This window comes from Aulostomus chinensis, chromosome 12, assembly GCF_037954235.1.
Source record: "Aulostomus chinensis isolate RoL2024-O1b breed Wild chromosome 12, RoL_Achi_v1.0, whole genome shotgun sequence".
Taxonomy (NCBI): Eukaryota; Metazoa; Chordata; class Actinopteri; order Syngnathiformes; family Aulostomidae; genus Aulostomus; species Aulostomus chinensis.
The window spans coordinates 16,341,828-16,362,857 of record NC_141331.1 but is presented as its reverse complement, the minus strand read 5'-3'; the positions used below and the strand labels follow the sequence as shown (position 1 = coordinate 16,362,857).

Sequence of the window (21,030 nt, the reverse complement as noted above, 5' to 3'; positions counted from 1 at the left end):
TCACCGAGCCTACAGATCAACACACCCACACACTCTGCACGTGCGGGAAAGAAAAGTAGGCAAACTCACACACATTGGACAAAAAGAGTGAGTGACTAATTCAAGATATTAATCTCTCAATATGCCCCAATAAATCTCATTGACTGCCCTGTTTATCGCAATGCAATTCACTTGATATAAAAATGGAGGCAAAGAGCCAAGCTCACCAGACCTTTCCTCGCGGAGTCAAAAAATCACCACCTAGGAGTTAAACAAAAGCTGAGGAAACAATACTTAAGCAAACAAATGACACACGTTCTGTATGCCATGGGTGCATGCATGCCAGTAGCGATCCAGCTAAAGGTCAGAAGGGCTCTGTCTCTGAGATGAGGGAAATGATGGATGGAAATGTCATGACACTTCTTTCCAGTGGCTCTTTTGACACATATTCATGCCTGCACACAAATCAGTCACAGGGAAGCCCCACACATGGGCTCCTCATCTCAGGCTGGGGCTTCCTGCAGCACGGCACAATGGGCTCTTCCCCTGATTGTTACAGCCAGCCTCTCCATATCACAGCCACTATTTTGGCAGGGGATGTGCTTGCCATTTTGCAAGCCTTATCACAGGCAGACATCTTCCCCTTGGCCCGGCCTTCCTCCTTCATAAAAGATTAGTGTGTGGGTGACCCTGCCGCTTATTCACATTCAGAAGCAGGTTTATAATTGTGCTGACTAATAAGTGGTCAATTTTTTTCCTTATGAATGTAAAAAAAAAAATTACAGTTGGATTTAGTTCACGTGCGTGGTTGCACTTGGCCGAAAGGTTGTCATTGCTAAAGCAGATGTTGCAGCTGGACTTCTAGGTACTAACAGAAAAATGAAGCCAAAACCTCTCTTCCTGTGTCATTGCCCCGCTTCCCAAAACACTGGCTGCCAGCATCATCTCGTGCACAGACAGATCTTGAAATATATTCTCAAACATGAGAGAATCAAAGCCTCTTAAAGAGTGCTATACAAAACATCCTGTTAACATAACAGCCTCTGGAGCCTTCCTTCCTTCCTCCAACGGACACTGATCAACAGTATTTCTGCGCAAAGGTTTACAGGGCTATGTTTGTGTATCGCCATGCAAAATGTAGGACAAGGGATCGCAACAAAACTGTTGCCAAGGCTTTGCCAGGAGGTGCCACAGATTCAAGTGTGATGTGAATGGGTCGCTGAACCCACAGAATATTATGAGCCGAATCACACCAATGCATCCAACGTGTTTCCACAGCAGGGAGCTATTTTTGGTGCACATGCTCTGATAAACCCACTGCTGATGCTTCTGGGCTGTGGAAGTGGACCTTTAACAAAGTTAGGAACCATCAGATGGAAATGTTGAGTTTGTAGAAACAATAGCTTGTGACACATCATCTTCAGTCAGTTAAAACAACTGAAAGAGTTCTAAAACCTTGAAAAAGTTAGCTTTGTTGAACATCTGACTCCCTTATACTCAAGACCATGGCTTTATTCATGGATTTTTAATTCAATCCCAGAAATACGTTACGTTTGCATTAGCTTAAGATAGTTTGTTATTTGGTTCTACGGCATGAAAGATGTCCTAACAGCTGCAAACAACCAGCTAAACATAACTACGTAAAGTAAGGTTAAACTGGATCACGCAGATGAAGAACAGATGCAGCACAGAGCTACGTAGCTGCGGTGAAATCATGCGTCTGCGGTTGGTCCATGGCAAAATATTAGCTTAGTATTTCTAACGATTGCATTTGCATTCAAAAATCACAACAGTCAAAAATCATGGCAATTATTTTGCTGAACGAAACTCATAAGAGTTTGGGGGGTTTTTTGACAAAGAAATGTTTGTTTTCAGAAATGATGGAAAATCCAGAGTAAATCATTCGTTTCTGGCGGAGGAACCCAAGGCGATGCTAATGTCAAGGTTGGCCTGCAAAACTACGCCATCGTTATGGAATCTGCAGCAACAGAGACGTCTCCTCCACACAGTTTGCGTGGGCTGCAGCTCTTGCGTCTGACAAAAGAGATGAATATCAATTTTTTTAGGTTTGATCACCTCTGAACGACAATGTTGTTTGGAAGTGAGGTTAAGATTCATGTTGTTATTCAGACCTTTGTTCACAGCACAGTAGGTTGAAACAGTTGTTTTGAAACTTCCACAACTAGAAACCGGCAAAGCCTGGGCAAGCAAACCCTTGTTTGATGTAGGATCAAGTTGGCTCTTGTGTTCTTTCGTTTCATTTTGCTTATTTCTGCTTCCATTCAGATTCTTCCTGTTAAATTGTTCTTGCTTTTTTAAACGTGCAACATTTAATAAACGGTTCTTGTAATTGGAAACGACAGATCCTGGCTTTTATCAGTGAACAAAGCTTTGTGCCCTTTATTGGTTTGACTTAAATGTAAGGTTGTGTAGTCAGGCTACAGTACGTCCTCACTTGCAACCTCACACGAGCTACATTCGATAGGTGAACTCTTTGCCAACACTGGATACACATTTTACGAGGTAATAATATGAGAAGCTTTTGCTTTTTTCTCATTTTGCACCTCGCGAGAGGCCAAAACATGAATTAACATCACGACTAATAGCGTTGACTCTGGAGTTTCTACGCTGCATGTTTTTTTGTTTACAGAGGAATGTAAAACTTGTGAAAAGAACAAATCAAATCTTAAGTGTGAGACATCTTGGAAACGTTATTGGTGATGGGGAGGGGGAATTCCAAACGTAAAACATTATGTGGAGACGAATGGTGGGAAACAGTTGTTTTACAGAGGCGGGGGTCTGGTTCAAAGATCTGTAACAGTCCCGTGAGTTAAATAGAAACATATTTTCTAATGCGCAGCTGAGATGAGGAAATTTGGTCTAATGGGAAACATCAGCGAGTCATGCATGGTGGGTCCCTGTTTTCCTCATCCTTTATACACCCTTAATGGGCTCTTGCGGATCATCGCTACTGAAACTGACAGCAGCTTCTGTAGTGTCCACTCAAAAAAAGAACAAAAACATCGGTTGCACCTCGAGGCTGAAGCTGTTTTTGGTCTAGTTGTTCCTGTTATAAACGTGAGCCGCATCTTCGTTTGACAGCTAAGCCGTTTAACCAAAAGAACTTTATCAGTTAAATCACTTCTGACTGGTTAGAATACTTTTCTTTCTTTTTTCCCATGTAGACCATCTGGCATTCCAAACTTCCACTGGAATGAGTTTCAGTCATGATTTCGATCACATCCGCACAGTCATGGGAACAGATTCTGACGCAAGTGACGCAAAATTGGAATTGAGAGTGAATCAGGATTGAGACCTGAGACCTGGACGTCACCTCCCCTCATCTCAGTGACACTTTGAAATGTAGAGAGGAAGCTCTGCTGTAAGCTGAAGAAATTCTAGTTTTTTTTTGTTCTCGGGCATAAATATGTGAGTAAATACTGCACTCGCCAATTTCAAAGCTTTGGTGTGTTAAACGTGGCGGTTAGTGATGAATGACTCCTGCGACAGGTGGTGTCGTTGAAATCATGTGTCCTTGGTGTAGTTTGTTTTTAGCATAAAGTTGACTTTGTACATCTAGATATTGATTTTTTGCATTAAATCATAGAAGCTTTGTTCATTTGAGGATATTCTCTTTCTCGAAAAAAACCTTTTCAGTCTCCTTCCATCCATCCATCCATTTTCTTCTGCTTATCCTGTTAAGGGTCACGGGGGGGGGGGGGGGGTTGGAGCCTATCCCAGCAGCTTTCAGGTGAGAGGCAGGGTTCACCCTGGACAGGTCACCAGTCCATCACAGGACCAACACATAGAGACAGACAACCATTCACACTCACAGTCACACCTATGGTCAATTTAGAGTATCAATCAGCCTCGTCCCCTCTTGATGTCTTTGGACTGTGGGAGGAAGCTGGAGTACCAGAGAGAACCCATGCAGGAACAGGGAGAACATGGAGACTCACACAGGAAGATCCTGTGCTGGAGCTGGGTCTTGAACCTGGAACCTTCTTGCTGTGAGGCGACAGTGCTGACCACTGCACCACCGTGTCGCCCCCACTTTTAAGTCTCTTTTTTTTTTTTTTTGCCAAAAAGCTTATTTTTTTCACTCTATGAAGGGCAACCATATTAACTAGAATTCATAGTTCAATCAAGCTCCTGTAGACTATTTTTACAATTTTAACAATGAAAACAAAGTGTAAACAGCATTGTCCGATGATTTGACTGAATGACTTCCATGGGGTAGCCGTGAACTTGCCTGTACAAAATCCACGGCTAAAATTAGCTTCCGTCTCCAAGTGTAAGAGGCCTGGAAGCAAAGCTGCACAATACACAGAGGACCTGAGCTGTGTCACATGTTTCTAAATGAAGCCCCGACAAAATGTGATAAAAGCAAGAGACAACAGCGTCTTTTTATCACAGCCGTGAAAATAACTCTCCATCTAAGAGCCTTTTATGCGATATTAAATACCTCACAGAAGCACTGAACATCTGATGTGCTGTACAAGCTGCAACAGCAACAAGGAGCTTCGGTCACACGGATGGATTATACGGGTCCTTCCTCAGACCTGACCTCTTTTTAGGGAAATTTTCAGTTTATTTTTCAGTTTCAACTTGGTGTGAATTCAACTGAATAACTTGATAAGCCAGTATATACAGTAAGACCCACTCGTGTTCTGCATTGTACATAAATCCTTTTATAGGTGTAAAATGTCCTATTCAAAACAAAAACAAAAAACTCTGTTGGTTTCTTATGAGGGAGTTTGATGCTGCTGACTTTGCCAGGAGTCCCTTGTAAAGGAGACGCTGGCTCTCATCAAGATTATGAAAATAAAGGTGAAATAAAATCGAGGAAAAACACTCTCATGTGCCCGTATGCTATAAAGTACCACGAAGGTGGGCTTTACGAGAGGAAAATACAAGGTTTTGACCTCATTGCAGGCTATGTTTATGAGCTATTTATCGCTATCATTATTCAGTTAAATGTCCTCTGTGATTCGTGTTAACTTGTAAATGAGAAGTAAATCTAAACAAGTTTATGCATTGCTGGAGTGTGAGAAAAACAAAAAGGGGCCTGTTTCTAAGAAAGTGAGTCACTGTAACCGCAGCATCTCGGAAAAGGTTTTGATTTGCATCAAAACAAGGATGACTAGGCTGCAACCATAGCGACAACAGCTCAACACCGGTGTCTAGACGGCTCTCAGAAGAGCTCCAAAAGTTCAAAACTACACTCAAGGACATTTTTACTGCAGCGACTTCCATTTGACCTTTCCTTGACATGAATTTTCAGCAGGAGCCAATAAATCCTGGATGTCTTTTATGAGAGATTTAGTGACACAACAAAGCTGCAGCCCTGCTTTCCTTGCAGGGATGTTTATTCATCACTGTGTCATTAGTTTAGCCACAGTGGGGGGATGGGAACACAGCGAGGGCATGCCATTCTAAAAATTTGAACAATATCCAATTGATTGGACTAACCGAGGCGGGTGAAGCGATGACCGACCTTGAGAATCGTCTTTGTGAATCAAAGACTTTGTGTTTTTGACTTCTTAGTCTGGAGTGGTGAGAGGAAAAGATCAGTTCAAGCCCAGTAAGAGGAAGAGAACGATGAATGCTGCCCATGACTCGATGTTTGTGGGAGCACGCATGTTTCCTCATGGTGCTATAATGCCACTCGACATGCCGATTGGAGGTTTCCACTTAAACCTTTTAAAAATCATTCTATAGACTGGGAGACAAACTGACCACCGCGCACTGAAAGATGAGTGTAAACACATCCACTCATTCAGGACACTGACACTGACTCTGTTTACATGGACTGCAATATTCTGACATCAACCCCCCCCCCCCCCCAAAAAAAAAGACCAAACTCCATAAAAGAGGTTGTCATGTAAACAGGACTCTGATGACCATAACCAGAAAAAGGTTGGTTTTGTGCTGCATTATGTATCACATACTGTTGAAACCATGGTAACAAAATGACAAAGACAAAGTCAGACAAAAGAAGTAGCGTAGCGATGTGCTGTGGGCAGGCGTCTTCAGTCGTTCGTCTAACTTTGCTCTGAGGCATTCAAACATGATTGTGAATGGATTACGCCGTTCGTACCTCGTGTGAAGAGTTAGCACTTTTATCAATGAGCCTTATAACGAACAAAATCACTCCTTGGATTATTGCGGAATTCATGGAGGACAACACTCTTACCAGAACTGACCTGATAATATTTCTATCAAGTTGCTTCCATAATATATTTGGAGTGTTTCCTTGCTACTGCTGTACCTTACCACATTGCAATTAAGGTGTATGAAGCACTTGAAAACGTCGTCTTCCGCTTATTCCTACACATTGAGGGTCGCGGGGGGGGCTGGAGGCCCAGCATCTACGGGCGAGAGGCGTGGTTCACCCTGGACAGGTCACCAGTCCATCACAGGGCCAACATACAGAGACGAACAACCATTCACACTCAGAGTCACACCTACGGTCAATTTAGAGTATCAATCAGCCTCGTCCTCTCTTGATGTCTTTGGACTGTGGGAGGAAGCTGGAGTACCAGAGAGAACCCACACAGGAACAGGGAGAACATGCAGACTCACACAGAAAGATCCTGTGCCCGAGCCGGAACTCGAACCCGGAACCTTCTTGCTGTGAGGCCACAGTGCTGACCACTGCACCACTGTGCTGCCCCACTTGAAAACGTGCGATATATAATGTAATTAAAACATGATATGTGACTAAACAATACCTACTATTGATCTTATTAAAGAAAAGTAATGTCACAATTTCAAACAGTAAACTGTTTTCAGTTTGACCCGCACAGCCAAGCCCCTCCTACTGGAGCCCCTGAGACAGACACTCCCACACTGGTGTGCATGTGTGTGACACATACACACTCGGAAACACTCAAACCAAGAGACACCTCAATAACACGCTGCCGTTCGCAAATGAATTTAAGAAATGAATCAACAAACACGTGGGTGACAAACTTACTGCCTGCGCTCCTGCGGCGAGGATGGTAACGGAGATGCAGAGAAGCAGCAGCCTGCAGCCGTGACAGAGACATGATGATGATAATATTATTGATCAGAAGCTCACACACTGAGAACTGCGCAACTCACTCCGGCTGTTCTCACCTCAGTGTTGTTAATTCTCTCTTGAGTTGTCCTTGCATGGCTCCACTCATTCAGTCCCACGCCGCAAATCCAGACCAGTCTAGAGCATGACTGCCGGACCTGGGACACACCGAGACCCCCATCATGACCACTCGCAATCAATCCTTCTATCTTACTGGCTGCGTTTAAACAGATTCTCGCCTATCAACATCTACAACACAGTTGCGAAGCTTTATTTCACTTCACGAGACCATTTTCTAACATTTTATGAAACTTACGGTCACTCCAGGCCGACGTGAGGTGGAGCGAAAATCACGGGAGAATGCGCGCTGCGTTCCGGGATGAAAAGTTTCACAACAGGTATCACCAAAACTTATCAGATATTCACCAAAAGACAGCAAAGTGTGTGGAGGGGTCTCTCTCCTGACTGAGAAAAGTCAAAGTGTTTGTAACAACAGGGATGAGTCCGTCTGCATGGACGAGGGTGGTCGTTTTGGGAGGGGGTGTGGTGCAGCTCAAACTAAACCAAGTTGCATTGATAGGAGCCCCACATCGTTTCAGACAAAGATGCGGCCAAACGTGCTGCCCGAGTTCTGCAGCTGAATCGTGAATTCTCTTAAGAAAGAAGACAAGAAGAAGCGGCCAACAGGTGGTGCTTTGCGGGGATTCTTCAGTGTTGCTCGCATAGTTTGCACTGCGCGCAGTTACCATGCTGTTACCAGCCGGCAGCCTGTTGCTGCTGGCGGCTTTCTCATCAACTCTAGACCTGACCGGGGCTGAGGTGAGTGGATTAACCATCGAGGTCATTCTGCTGATATACCTGTGCAAGAAATAGAAGAAAAAAAAACCACCTGGAGTCCGTCTGAAAATGAGTTTCACTATCACCGATCGAGGATTATTGTTTCGGGTCATTAACATTCCATCTGTGCGACTCTGTAACGCATGGAACGTGTAAATGAAGTGATTTAATCTGTTAGTTTTATAGGCGTGATTTTGTACAGCATTCACTCATTTTCTTCCACGGTTGCACTGTCATGCTCTCCGAGACCTTCAGTTTAATCGTGTTCTGCCTCCCACACTTCAGCTGGAGAGGAGCGGAGGGGAGAGGAGGAGGGTGGGGCAATTTACCTACTGCGTTACTATGAGTGCCTGTGTGTGTGTGTGTGTGTGTGTGTGTGTGTGTGTGTGCGTGCGCGAGAGAGAGAGAGAGAGAGAGAGAGAGAGAGAGGGGGAAGAGTCACTGTGAGCTATGAGGTAGCAGTTTCCAACCTAGATAACTACTTTGACAGACCTGATAGTTAAAAAAATCACAACTTTTCCAATAATTAGGAAAATTAAGATTTCTTCACTAAAAGGCAGATAGATAGTGATCTATCACAGAAGTGATGAATTCATAAATATCTAGCATTTAATAGTACAGTGGAGTAATAAGTAGGTTTTCATTAGCCATTTTAACAGTACTTCCTCTATTCTCTAGCATAAAATAGTGAGTGAGTTAACAGTACTAAATTTTCTCATGTAAAAACTGTGACGTCGTCTGTATCAACAATCCCACTTCACCACAACTTTGTTAGCCATTGATATCTGAGTCAAGCTAATCTAGGTTGAGCTGCAAGTCATGGCATTGTCAGAGGATTTAGGCGCGTATTCACCAGTTCAAGAGGTCATACCAACTGTCTGGAAATGTCATGATTAAGGAGTGCAATAATTTGACAGCACAATTTTAAGTCAATCAAGAGTGAGAGGAAGTAATTTGAGTTAAAGTGCCTTAAGAAAATACAGAAACCAACTTCTCCTAAGAAAAGAATAAAAATCCCTGGAGAGAAGAGTTACTACATTTTTACTATTATTAATGAAAATCAATATTTCCCCACCCCCGTTATGTTGTCATTGACTTCATTCATTTCTAAGTGAGTGGCGTGTTCATGGTCAGGGTATTCATTGACTGCAGCTCATCACCCAAAGTAAAACCTGTTGAAGCATCCTGGCTCAACAACGATGTGACCTCAAACAGAGGTTTGATTAACAGTCCAATGTTTGCTAAACACCACAGCTGTGGAATCAGAATCTGTGGATCTGGATTCGCCTGCAGTTAGAGGTTGCCATGGTGATGCTAACTGCTTAGTCTCTACTGAGTGAAACTAGGATTTAGCTGAGGTACCTACAAATGGATTTATCTCTCCAAGGCATTATTACCTCAGTTTTATATGGCAAGAGACTGTAACTTTACAAAGTGATGTAAATTAAATGCTTGTTTCAAAAACAAACAAAAAAAAACTACAGTGAAAGAGGAAAATAATACTTTTATCCACCCGGGATTTAGATTTGCTCTTAAACTGAATGTCCCATTCTTCAGCCCATATTCTACCCCTCCCTCAAATTATAAATAAAAAATCATACTGATAGTTTTTGCACGTCCTGCCAAGGGCCATGCCGAATAATCAGTTCTTGCTAATTACCATGATTAGGACTTAATAATCTGAGTTTTGTCATGATGATACATGAGAAGCAAATGTAGCTAAAATGGGACTGTGTGGTCCAATGTGAGTATTTAACATGAAGTTTTTGATACTTCTCATGAGGGAAAAATATAGTAAGCTATTAAAAAAGCCCACTTGTGAAAAACGGAGCTGGTCTCAGAAGAAGAAGGAAATTGCAACATTTGTGTATTTTTCAAAAGTAGATCATACACGCATTGCTCTGTTTTCCCCTTATTGTTCCTTCCAGCTTCTGTTTCCTCTGAGAACAGAACATAGTCTGGAGTGGTTTTACAAGTATGAACATCAGAAATGTCATAGAAGTAGCGGAAATCCAGGTGAGGGGGAGGACACGTGGGTGATCAGATGTCAGCAGGAGGAAGAACATGCTGGTAATCGTTTAGCGTGGTACAATAGAGCGGTGCGGTGCTGGAGTTTGAGTGATGTTACCATGCGTGGAATGTCTTCAGCTTCCAGTGTTTATTTGCAGAGGCGATGATTGTAGCTGCGGGCTCTGGTCATATATGCTAGGAGAGAAGCTGTTGAGAGCACGTCAGGTTAAATAAAGCAGCAGATGCAGAATTTACGTATCCACTTCCTGCCTGGATGAAGAAACACAAACACAGGAAAACATAAGACATCTGCAGTGATGGAACCCATTGAGAGCAGGGGGGGTGTATAACTGGCTGAACATCTTGTCACTGATCGGATGACACCAATAAAGCAAGAACAGAATTATGGATTTATTGTTGGGAGTTAATATTTTCCCACCCACTCATGAGTGTCATGTGACGTAGAAGGGTTTCCAAATCCCCACGATGAGCAGTAATGATACAAAGAAGACGTTGCACACGCATGTACATCCGTTTGTATCTGGAGGGGAAAAAAAAATCAGTGTTTAAACACAGACTGTGACTCTGCCTCCTGTTTCTTAGTAAGTGGTACCGAATGAGGGCCATGAGTGAATATAAAAACAAACAACCACTAATTTGTGGGTAAACACACACACACACACACACACACACACACACACACACACACACACACACACACACGTGACCATCCTGTGCCTAGAATGGTTCAGGCTGACATAAGGAGGCCAAAATGAGAAGATAAAATATCTGCCTTTACCCCCTCGCCTGTATGTAAGCATGACGCAGCAACTTAGTATTTAGATCCGCAGTATAGGGACCTTTGCTCCCACTTATTTTCCAGATCATCTTATCCTGAATGGATTTATCCTTTGTTTGTAGAACACTGTTTCTCTCCCTTGGTGGTCATTTAATGTGGTCAGAATGAGTCATTGCTAATTCCTCAAGGACAAGGAGGAGGAGGAGGAGGAGGTTGGCAGATTAGCAGATTCTTGGCGTGAGAGTTAGTGGAGGATGTGTGTTGGACATATTGTGAAAGGGGGTAGCTTCCTCATTCTGCCAGGTTCTGACTCCCAGCTTGGCGATGATGTTCAGGGATGGGGCGAATCATCGGGAGGATGAACGCAACAAGAGAGCATATCTCCACGCCAGGGCAAACCTCCCACCCCTGGCACTGTCAAGGTTTGGCCCAAATTAAAGCCTCAAGCAGTGATGAGCAGGTCAATGAATATCTGCGTGTGTAGTTGTTCCATCGAGCACAAGGGAGGTGAAGCCTGATCATTATGGACGTTGCATAAAAGAGCAGACTAATGTAGCACCGTGCTGCAAATGTCACTTCATGTGTCCACTCGATGGTGCTAGAGAACACACGCTTACCATCTATCGTGTTGCCGTACAACGTGTGAAGACAGTAGTTTTGTAAATTAGATCATGTTTGTTGCATCCGGCTTGTTTCCTGTAACCACGAGGTGGTGCTGTGACTTATTCAGCTGTTAGGTGTCTTCAGGCTTGGACTCTCATCAAAGTTTTGAAGAGATCACCCAGTTCTTATGGTGTTTCAGACAAAATTTGAGATGGATCAGGTCGACCCATTAGGAGGAGTATATCAAAGCGTAAATAATCATGCAACTTCCTGTTGCCACCAGGGGGTTGGGTTCTCACCCAAAATGAAACAGGTTCATCCTTAGCCTGTACAGCATCTCTCCACCTAGTCTGGAGAAAATCAGCCTCATACTTTCTGCATAATCCTGCTGATAGTCAAAAAGACCGGCAGACAAACACCACTGAAGACCTCCTGGGTTGAGGTATAAACAGAGGAAGCAAGGCTGACTCATTCTCATGAATAATTGGAGAAAAGTTTGTGTATTTTGAATCTGTTAGACTTGCAGGCCTAATGTGCCAACACCAGTGGTTGCAGTTTGGTGTCTACCTGATCCTTCAGACCCCCACAGAGACAACAGCTGCCCTTGTCACTGCAACAGGCCACCAACCAAGCAGTGAACCCTGGGAAGGCACAGCCCGCCTGACCTCTGTTCTCAGCATTGTAAAAATGCCTACATTTGGAAGAGTTGTGATAGTATGTGTCGTTGTATTTTGACAGGCGTTCATGGGTGCTAGAGATAATTCTACCCTGACCCTGATACTCAGGCAGTGTGGCAGGTATTCCCCACTTTCTGCCTGTGTGTGTGTGTGTGTGTGGGTGAACCTCCTGGTGTGTGTTCTTGAACTGTGCTAAGTCAAGGGAGGATTACAGAGTTAAGCATGGTAAAGCCTTATTCAGATTTCCCCGTGGCCCAAAGTGTAATCATGAAAGTGCTGCATTGAGACAGCTGCTGTTGCTTTTCACACGTCAAACCCTCCTTGTCTCCTTTGCTTATAATTTCTGCACATTAACTATGTCAGTGATGTGTTACCCTGGAGATCAGTTACCTCCCTGAGGTGTACTGTTATGGTGCAATTCAGATGTTGAAGTGTGAAATTGGTGAGTCATTTGTGGTTTGAGGAGAGATGGTGTAATGGATACGTGTGTCTGACAGAGTGATGAGAGTGATGGAGGGCTGGAGTGGAAGGCTGCTAGTGGGGAGAAGAACCAGGAGGGAAGGAGGTAACAAGATTATGGGCATCAAAAGATGGAGGAATGTGCATCGGAGCCAGCGATGACACTCCGTACCAGCTCTTTTAGTCTCACTCTCTGAACTTGGACCTGCGTGTCCACTCATGGCTACAACATTGTCCAGCATAATAAAGACCGTAGCAAGAGATTTATGCCTGTGTGTGTCTGAAGAGTGAGGTTTTGGCTCTTTCACACTTCAGCTGTTGTTGGTGTTTGGCCCTGAAAGCTTCCGTCTTGGTGACAGGTGCAGACTAATAAAGAGTTTAGTTTGGGTCAGTGTTTCATTATTTATTTGACTTTAGTGGACAACACAGGCATTAAGGTCTCTGGTTGCTCTTTTTTGCCTCTGTGTGATGTAACAGAAGTGCAATTATGGGTCTGGGTGTGTCTGCATGTGCGTGCGTGTGTGTGTGTGTGTGTGTGTGTGTGTGTGTGTGTGTGTGTGTGTGTGTGTGTGGGTGTGTAGTCAGCATAAACCACTTGTGTCTTGGATGAAAAGTGAGTATGTTCTCAAATAACCTGAGCATACTTGATGATGCAACTGGTGAGCCACTTGGTTGCAGTTTGATCCAAGTCACTGCATCTTTTGGACTCTTGTCATGTAGGAGAACTGCTCTAAAACATCAAATCAAGTCTCATGCGCTAACTTTCTCTGGCACCCTAGGGTGTTTCTTGTCCTTCGTTTAGTCTTAGGGGCAAGGAACAAAGCCTGATGTCCCATTTGAACTCCTGTGGTTTGTCAAGACTTAAGTGGTACAAGAAGTACACAATAGATATCGGGCTCTGCTTCCTGTCTGTAAGACTGAATTATAGGTTAAAAAGTCCTTTTGTGTGACATCCTTTTCATGTAGATGTTCAGACACATTCATCAGCGTACTTTAGGAGCAGATGTACAAGTTGTAGTCTGTTATATATCTCCTCAAGATGACACTTTGTTCTCATTAAGATTAAAGATTATATCAGAGCTGCCAGATTGCGGGACAGATTGTTCCTGAACGTTTGTTCTTACTCAGTAGAGGTCTTTGATTTTCTTTGTCTTTGTCTTTGATTTTATGCTTCTCTTTTTTGTCGTTTTTGATGCTTTTGGGCAGAATTTGACCTCATTTTTAAAAAATCAACCATTTTTCCGTGCAATTCTTCTAGAAAGAAGAGAATTATCTTTGTTTCTAATGGCAAGACATGCTTCACAATCATGCAGCTCTCTTTATTGTTCTTCATCAAGCAGTGCAACTGTGAAAACAACTTGCACATCAGAAGAGAAACGTTATTGCTGTGAATGAACTATTTTCTGATGAAATGCTGAAAAAGAAAAAGAGAAGATTGCATTTTAAATGAATCCCAAACTATCTTGAATGTCGGTTGATAATTTGATTCAAGTCACTGGCATACCTAGATTATGGAATTTGGCAGATTGTTTTGCCAGATTGAGCTCTGCACCACCTTGCTTCCTCTCTCTCTCTCTCTCTCTCTCTCTCTCTCTCTCTCTCTCTCTCTCTCTCTCTCTCTCTCTCTCTCACACACACACACACACACACACACATATTTTAATTTTTAGTGGAATGAGGCATGGAATGGGCTGGGTGAAGCAGGATTGAAATGTTTCAGAATAAAGTGAGAACATGAGAAAACTTGACCCCATTACACAAGATAAGAGAGGCACATGCTTCCTATTTGTCCCATTAACTGATTACAGACTGACTGTGGATATCTGAACACTGCAGGAAGGAAAGCATTTCTTATTTCTGTCAGCTGAACAGGGCAGCGATAGCTTATGTAGTGTAATCCGTCCACTACACCTCGCATGTCCTCCTCATCGTCTCTGATTTAGAGACGTTCCACATCCCCACCAGACACGGCACAGACTTTAAATTTTACAGATGGAGATTGAGAGAAATTGCAGAAATGTGACTCAACTGTACTTCCCAGGATCCAAGAATCTTCACATATTCATACTTTAGCGCCTTAGGAAGGAAGCTAAAGCTAAGGAAAGCTATGTTGCTATTGTTCATTTATCTGGTGTTTTAGTGCAAATTACTGCTAGCTAAAGCTAAAGTTTTTGCTTGATTTGGTCGACTTTGTCGGACGTGGCATCAAGACTCTAAAAGGGCAAATTGTAGTCGTAGCAACTCAGACAGCTTAACAAAAGTGACCTCATGATCATCAGGCCTTTGTGGGCCGTCACCATTAAAGTTACCTTCAGCTGTTTTAGCATACAAGCAATGAAGGAGCAGCCCCATGCATGGACTCTCCACTGTGATTGGTCGGGAATCTCTAAGCTAGAAAAAGGTTGTGCTTTGGCCTTTTTCAAAAAAGTCTTACACTGCCACACTGAAGAGGAAAGATGAAGAGAACGCCGATAAAATGCTTACCAAGGAGGAGAAACCATGAGTGAAGTATGTGGGGGTGAAATAACCCGCCGTGCCCCCTCATGGACTAAAGTGAGTGCTGTCAGTTTGGTTTGGAAATACTTGGTTGGGATTAGAGAAAGATCAGGATTAAGGTTTAACAATGGAAACAGAGTGGAATGAGTTAATGTCGCCGACCCAAGACGCCGTTGTTCTGTCGTGCAAAAATGTGAAGAAATCTGGTGCTGTCATTGGGAAGCCATGTCACGTCCTTGGAGCCTTTTGCAGCTCTACATCTGTGGCAATACCTATTGCACTGATTCTCATTTCAATCCCAAACCTGACCGATCTTCGTTTAAATGATCTTTCCTGAGTCGCTCATTCATGTAGCTGCCTCTTTAAAGCATCCCAGATCGGCTTCGTCAGAAACTTGTGAGTAGGAAATAAGCTGAGCTGGTCGTTCGACCCGCTGTCCATCAGGAGAGGAGATGTGCTAATGTTTCGCTACATGCTGAGTCATGAATACGGTTTTAGCTGATATGAGAGTGGATCTGTGCCCTGAAATCTGTAGCTTCACTGGTCTCCATAGGCTCAAACGGCAGTGACGTCATCCTGGTGATGGAGGTGATTACGCCTGATATGGTAACGGGAGAACAATAGCTCTGTCCACTAGATAGTTATCATGTCAAGTCTATGGAATGATAATGGCACTAAAAGGCTCCTTTGAGGCTTTTTTTTGTTTGACTGGCTCTTGTAATTTCCTCTTTCTCACAGTTATCCTCAGTGCTGAAGTCGCCTCAGTTACACATCACATGAAACACGCTGCCCTTCTGATGGTGATTATTTTACGAGGGGGTTTCCCTTTTTGGTTGAAAAACAACCTACAGTGTGAGTAGATGTACATCTGGTGAAATCTTTTTTTTTTTTTTAAACTTGATGTGAAACAGTTTGCATTTTTTATTTCAAATCTATTCCACCTGTGCATGCGTGTCTTACTGTTATCAGGATTGTGCAAAAACTACCAGGCAGGTTTTTGCTGATTTATTGGAGGGTGTAGCATGATGAGGGGGGGAAACCAGTAAACTTTTAAGCAGTTTAACATCGCAAAAGACAGCATTTTTTTCACAGGAGCTTTGGCAGAGGTATGCTGGTTTTGAATTATACATGAATCTACATGTTAGAACAATGTAAGTTTTGATGTAATTTATTTAACCAGCATTATAATACTCCTTTTAGCTGCTCGCCATGCCATCAAATTTTTGAAAAATATTCTGCAAATAACAGGAAGTGAAATCATTTGGGACAAACTGACAATGTGTGTGTGTGTGTGTGTGTGTGTGTGTGTGTGTGTGTGTGTGTGTGTGTGTGTGTGCGTGCGTGTGTGTGCGTGTGTGTGTGTATGTGAGAGAGAGAGAGAGAGAATATTCTATGGTTGGATCTGAGTCACGGGGGTCATTCCTTGTCCTCACATGCTGACACTATTCCCAGATACCAGAGCACTCTTGAGAGAGATGCAAGGCAGGCCCAACCCTTCTTGTCATTGTGAGCTTAAAAGGCAAGGAAGAGGCCTTCCCCTTTGGAGAAAGAATGGCTTCCTCAGCCCCACATCCTGTGGCACATTCACAGGCATGCAGGTCTGAAGCACTCACCAGCAGCTCACGTGAACTGAAATCTTTGTCAGAGGAAATTCACGTCTTAACTACGTTACTGTCGCTGTCCCCTCCTCATCTCGCTGCTGCTGCTGGTCTCAGGACCAGAACTGCCGACAGAAACGCCGCTGCTATGTGTCATACTTTGAATCTGGGGCACAGGTGCAAAGACACTGAAGGGATTGTGTGTATTAGTACTCGGATCAGTCGTGTTCCTGTGGCATTGTCGAGGAATGTTTTTTTTTACTGTGTGGAACAATAACTGCCCAGACCAGGAATAAATGAACTCTTGAGCAGAACCATGCACAGACACCACAAAGCCAACCTGAATCTCACAGCTGGACTTCAAGTTCTCCTTATAGTTCACCTCATCTACAAAGATGTTTGCTTTTCGCTTTGCAGAATGATAGAGCAGATGGCACGCAGGTCAGAGCAAGATTTGTGACATCACAAGGTTGGAGCCATTTGTGGGCAAATGGGATATGATTTAAATAGATGTGACGAGGAAGCTTTAAGTTCCCTGGGTAGATACAAAGAATGTTAGCCTGGAAATTTAACAATATTTAATGAAATGGAAAAAAAGAGTTCATATAAGTTTCTATTTAGACAATCAGGAGATGATTTCATGGTTTCTATCAGAGGAAAAACACAACCTTGCTGCTGTTGAACACAGCTCAGAACCAGCTGGGTTAGAACACTATCAGCTGTTGGGTGGAGCACCAGTGTGTGTGTGTGCATTTGTGTGTGAGTGTGTGTTGCAGTAGTTAGTTCCCCTCAGGGAAAATAATTAGGAGTCTTGCTTAATTTGTTGACAAAGAGCCTGGTTATCAAGATGAACCTTACATTAAAAGCTCTCTTTGAACCTTTAAATCCCCACTAATGGTCACATCAGAGGTTAAAGGTCGACAGGACGAGTCTCTGGGGGTCATGTGACTGGTCAAGATGATGCAGATGGACTACCTGATTAAGAGAGGTCATAGACCCTTGTAGTCTGTGGCGTATTGTATAGTATCGGTTTGGGGCTTTTAAGTGGCATGGACTTAACAGTTGAGTGAAAGGTGATGCATTTTGTTTAGTGTTGCTATGACAACCAAGGCATCCTGATTATCTCCAGTCGTTTCAATGGACCAGTTGCTCTTTTTTGCACCATCTTTCACACCCATATCTTTTTCTCTCAGTTTCCATGTCCAGTGAGCAACTAGCAGCTGGACTTCTCCCACTAGATCTTGAAAATCAGCCAATTCCAGCGCTTTCCAGGCCTGAGAAATTCTCTAAAACAATTTTCCCATTTGCTGAGTTAATTTTGCATGTGAGAATTCCTGGTTAGATTGTTGACATGGCTGCTGGTGTCCTGCTGAATGTTCCCGCTTCATGTTGCATGTCTGCTGACAGGTTGTACAAGTTCCACAGTCCCAGCGGATGAGCCGTGTTTGCTGCTTATTTTTGGCCACGCTGCAGCGTTATAGGTTGGTACTCATGTTGGCTGAGTTTTTGTAGAGGTGCAGTTCTTCTAGCAGGAGACCCCCCTTCCTGCTGCTGTTCTAGTCAAATGACCCCAAATCAATGACATGCAACAGCAGCCGTAGCCCTTTTTCAACCAAAAGTCCCAGGAACTATTTTTTGTGTAAAAGGTTCCTTCTGACCATTGTTGTCTGTATTTTTGCAGTACAGAACCACAAAGACTCGGCAAATAATTAGTTGATATTTTTATAAACATACTGCACTTTCTTTCGTGAGTCGTGCGGCAAGATCGTAAGGCCCGCGCCTCGTCTTCGTTCCATTGCTTGTAATCCACAGCGTTGCAAAGTTTAAAATTTGGTTTGCAGATTCTTTAACATGGCAGTGAAAATAAAATGTGGTTGTTAATGAGCTAGTCAGGAATGGTCAGCAGAATAATGCCCATCCATGTAACTGGAACTTCAGAAGTAACTCTTAAAGTGGGACTTCTTTGGGGTGAAATTATGCCCCCAGACTCTGAATGTAGACCTGAGCTCCTATGGTCAAAATAGCTCCTCCAAAGGATCTTAGATTTTGGAGGAAAGTCAGAAAACTCACAGACTGAGCCATGTGTTACCTTCTCTAAACCTTTCTTTAGCCCCAGACGTCACTTCTCACTTCTCACTTCTCACCACATTCATACCTGGACGTTCTTCAGTAATGAGGGAGGTACTTCCCCTCTCAGATTAATCCCACCGGTCAGGGGATTGAACCTATTTACATTAATTTTGCTCCAGATGCAGACTGGATTTACCCTGTAATTTGCAAGTGAAACATGAGGATTTAATCTCGCGTGAACGTTGTTACACTTTCATGTGATTTTCAAAATGTCTGCTGTTCATTTTGTGTTTACATCCCTTGCATATGTTTGAAAATGTGCATTTGTGAGCATTTTGTCTTGCAAGTGCGTGCGTGTGTGTGTGTGTGTGTGTGTGTGTGTGTGTGTGTGTGTGTGTGTGTGTGTGTGTGTGTGTGTGTGTGCGTGTGTGCATCTGCTTTCAGTTACAGAGGGTCGGGATTATTTTGGTGTTGCAGATGAATACCTGCTGCCTCCAGCCAGAACAGGACATGTTTCACATCAAGAAGCTCTCAGCTACACAACTCTACCGGCTCCTTTAACAACGGAAACAGAAAACATTGCTCTGTTTTATTGTAGAATGAACATATAACATGTCTGAGCCCACTTTGAACTTTAGCTTTTGTGGTATATATGAGATGCTTCCTCATCTCTTCGGGTGTTTGGAGCAGACAAATCGGCAGTTGTTACAATGACAGTTTGACGTTAAGGGAAAGTGCTTCCTTGCTGCTTTGCTGAGAGCTAGTTATGAAGATTGATACTTCATATTAAGCCAAAGATTGGCTTGGATTCCTGTAAAATCATGTATAATATTGTTCTAATTCTTCTATTCGTGCACATTAAACCAAATTGAAACATGCAATTGCTATCTATTCATCAAAATCAATGCAATCCATTGTTTCGATCTGTTAGGGTTCACTAGAATAATTTAGCTCAGAGCAGCAGTTAATATGAAAAATGATGCATCTTAATTTAGCATCAGCCCTGGGCTTGGATGCTATTTGTGCACGTGCAGCTCAGCCTAACACAGACATACACTCAAGCTGTTTACAGAGCCAGTTGCACCAGCAGACTTGTCTTCCAAGTATGGCATTCAGAGAGAAAATTCCCCTCCTCCACTTCTATTCTCTCATCCCAGCCGCTCAGTACCAGAGAAGGCCAGGAATGTCAGAGGCGGGAGAGACAGAGATCAACCCAGCACAGTTTGAAAAACTGTGTGTATCTCCACATCCTTATTGATTTGTCTCCATCTGTCTGCTAAACCCACCCACTCTCTTGCTCGCTTCAGACAAAAAAACACAAACCAGAGTCAACGGAGCTGATCTGAAGTTGTAAAACTACACATGCATAGATGCTACATTTATTACAGAGCTTTGCATGTCACTGTCTCATTTAGTGTTGCTTAATGATCCCTACTGTCCAGGGAGATCTCGACATTTATGGAGTAAATCTATCTGATCTGTGTCCATCTGGAAGCGGTGATGTGTGCTCAACCAGCTTGTCTTCATGGGGTGACTTACACAGGTTAGAATTCTTCAAGCAGCGCGATACAGCTGCAGTAAATAGACTGTGACAGAGCGCTGTCCTGCTTGATGGCTCTTAACAAGGCTGCTGTATAAATTGGGATGGCCTGCGAAGGAATAGAGGAGCTTGTTTAATCGGCTGAAACACAAACAAATTGTGATTTCAGTCCACAAAAGAATCCAGATGTTGATGCTTCTGTGGGGGGACGAAGCAAAAACCACAACAGAGGTCGTTAAGAGCAATTAGACCAGTTGACTTGAAATGAACAGAAATATTCAGAACATAGAAAGAAATGTGAACGTGAAGGTAAGTAATGCGGGTAATATGGCTAACCTGTGCACCTCTCACATGAGCAAACAGATGCAGTCAAGAGTCAAGCAGAGAGCTGGTACTTCATGTACTCCAGCAGCAAAAAACAGCTCCACTGAAGTGCCCCTCGACATCTCCAGGGAAACGCAGCATTGTGGTTCACAGTTAAACAATGAAATAGCTGTGTTAGCGTTGGCGTGAAAGCCGACATTAATGCACTTAAAGCTTGACAGATGTACTTTTGCCACTTGGAGGGTGAAAGGTCACAACAAGCTGAACATTGTATGAATGTTGCCTCATACTGAAGTCCCGCTGCTCCCCTGTTAACCTTTTTTTATAACCGTATTAATACAAACTGTGGTACCCAGAGTGATGTGGTTTGATTCATTGTTTTGGGGGGGGGGGGGGGATCAGTGTCAGGTCATCAGCAGCAATGAAGGCGATGCTTTGGTCCACTGTGATGATGAAGGAGCTGAACCAAAAGATGACGCTCCATTTGTCAGGACTGCTCGGTCAGGAACTTTGGGAATGAGATTTTGGACACAAGACTGTTATTTTTACTGGAGAGAAACAAGTCTGGGTAATCA

The 21,030-nt window shown here is 43.3% G+C and overlaps 2 protein-coding genes across 2 annotated transcripts in view; one reads left to right on the top strand and one right to left on the bottom strand.

Moving 5' to 3' along the window:
• Positions 1–7,519, bottom strand: part of col4a2 (collagen, type IV, alpha 2) — a 56,607-nt gene extending 49,088 nt beyond the window's left edge. Inside the window, exons 1-3 of the mRNA XM_086220512.1 lie at positions 7,359–7,519; positions 7,102–7,200; positions 6,959–7,010 (exon numbers count right to left, since the gene is read on the bottom strand). Of these exons, the coding sequence (XP_086076638.1) occupies positions 6,959–7,010; positions 7,102–7,151 (102 nt within the window). The 5' untranslated portion in view covers positions 7,152–7,200; positions 7,359–7,519. The remainder of the gene's footprint in view (positions 1–6,958; positions 7,011–7,101; positions 7,201–7,358) is intronic.
• A 104-nt stretch (positions 7,520–7,623) lies between these two features.
• The window catches only part of col4a1 (collagen, type IV, alpha 1), a 37,855-nt gene continuing 24,448 nt past the window's right edge, over positions 7,624–21,030 (top strand). The window contains exon 1 of the mRNA XM_086220511.1: positions 7,624–7,861. Within this exon, the coding sequence (XP_086076637.1) occupies positions 7,790–7,861 (72 nt within the window). The 5' untranslated portion in view covers positions 7,624–7,789. The remainder of the gene's footprint in view (positions 7,862–21,030) is intronic.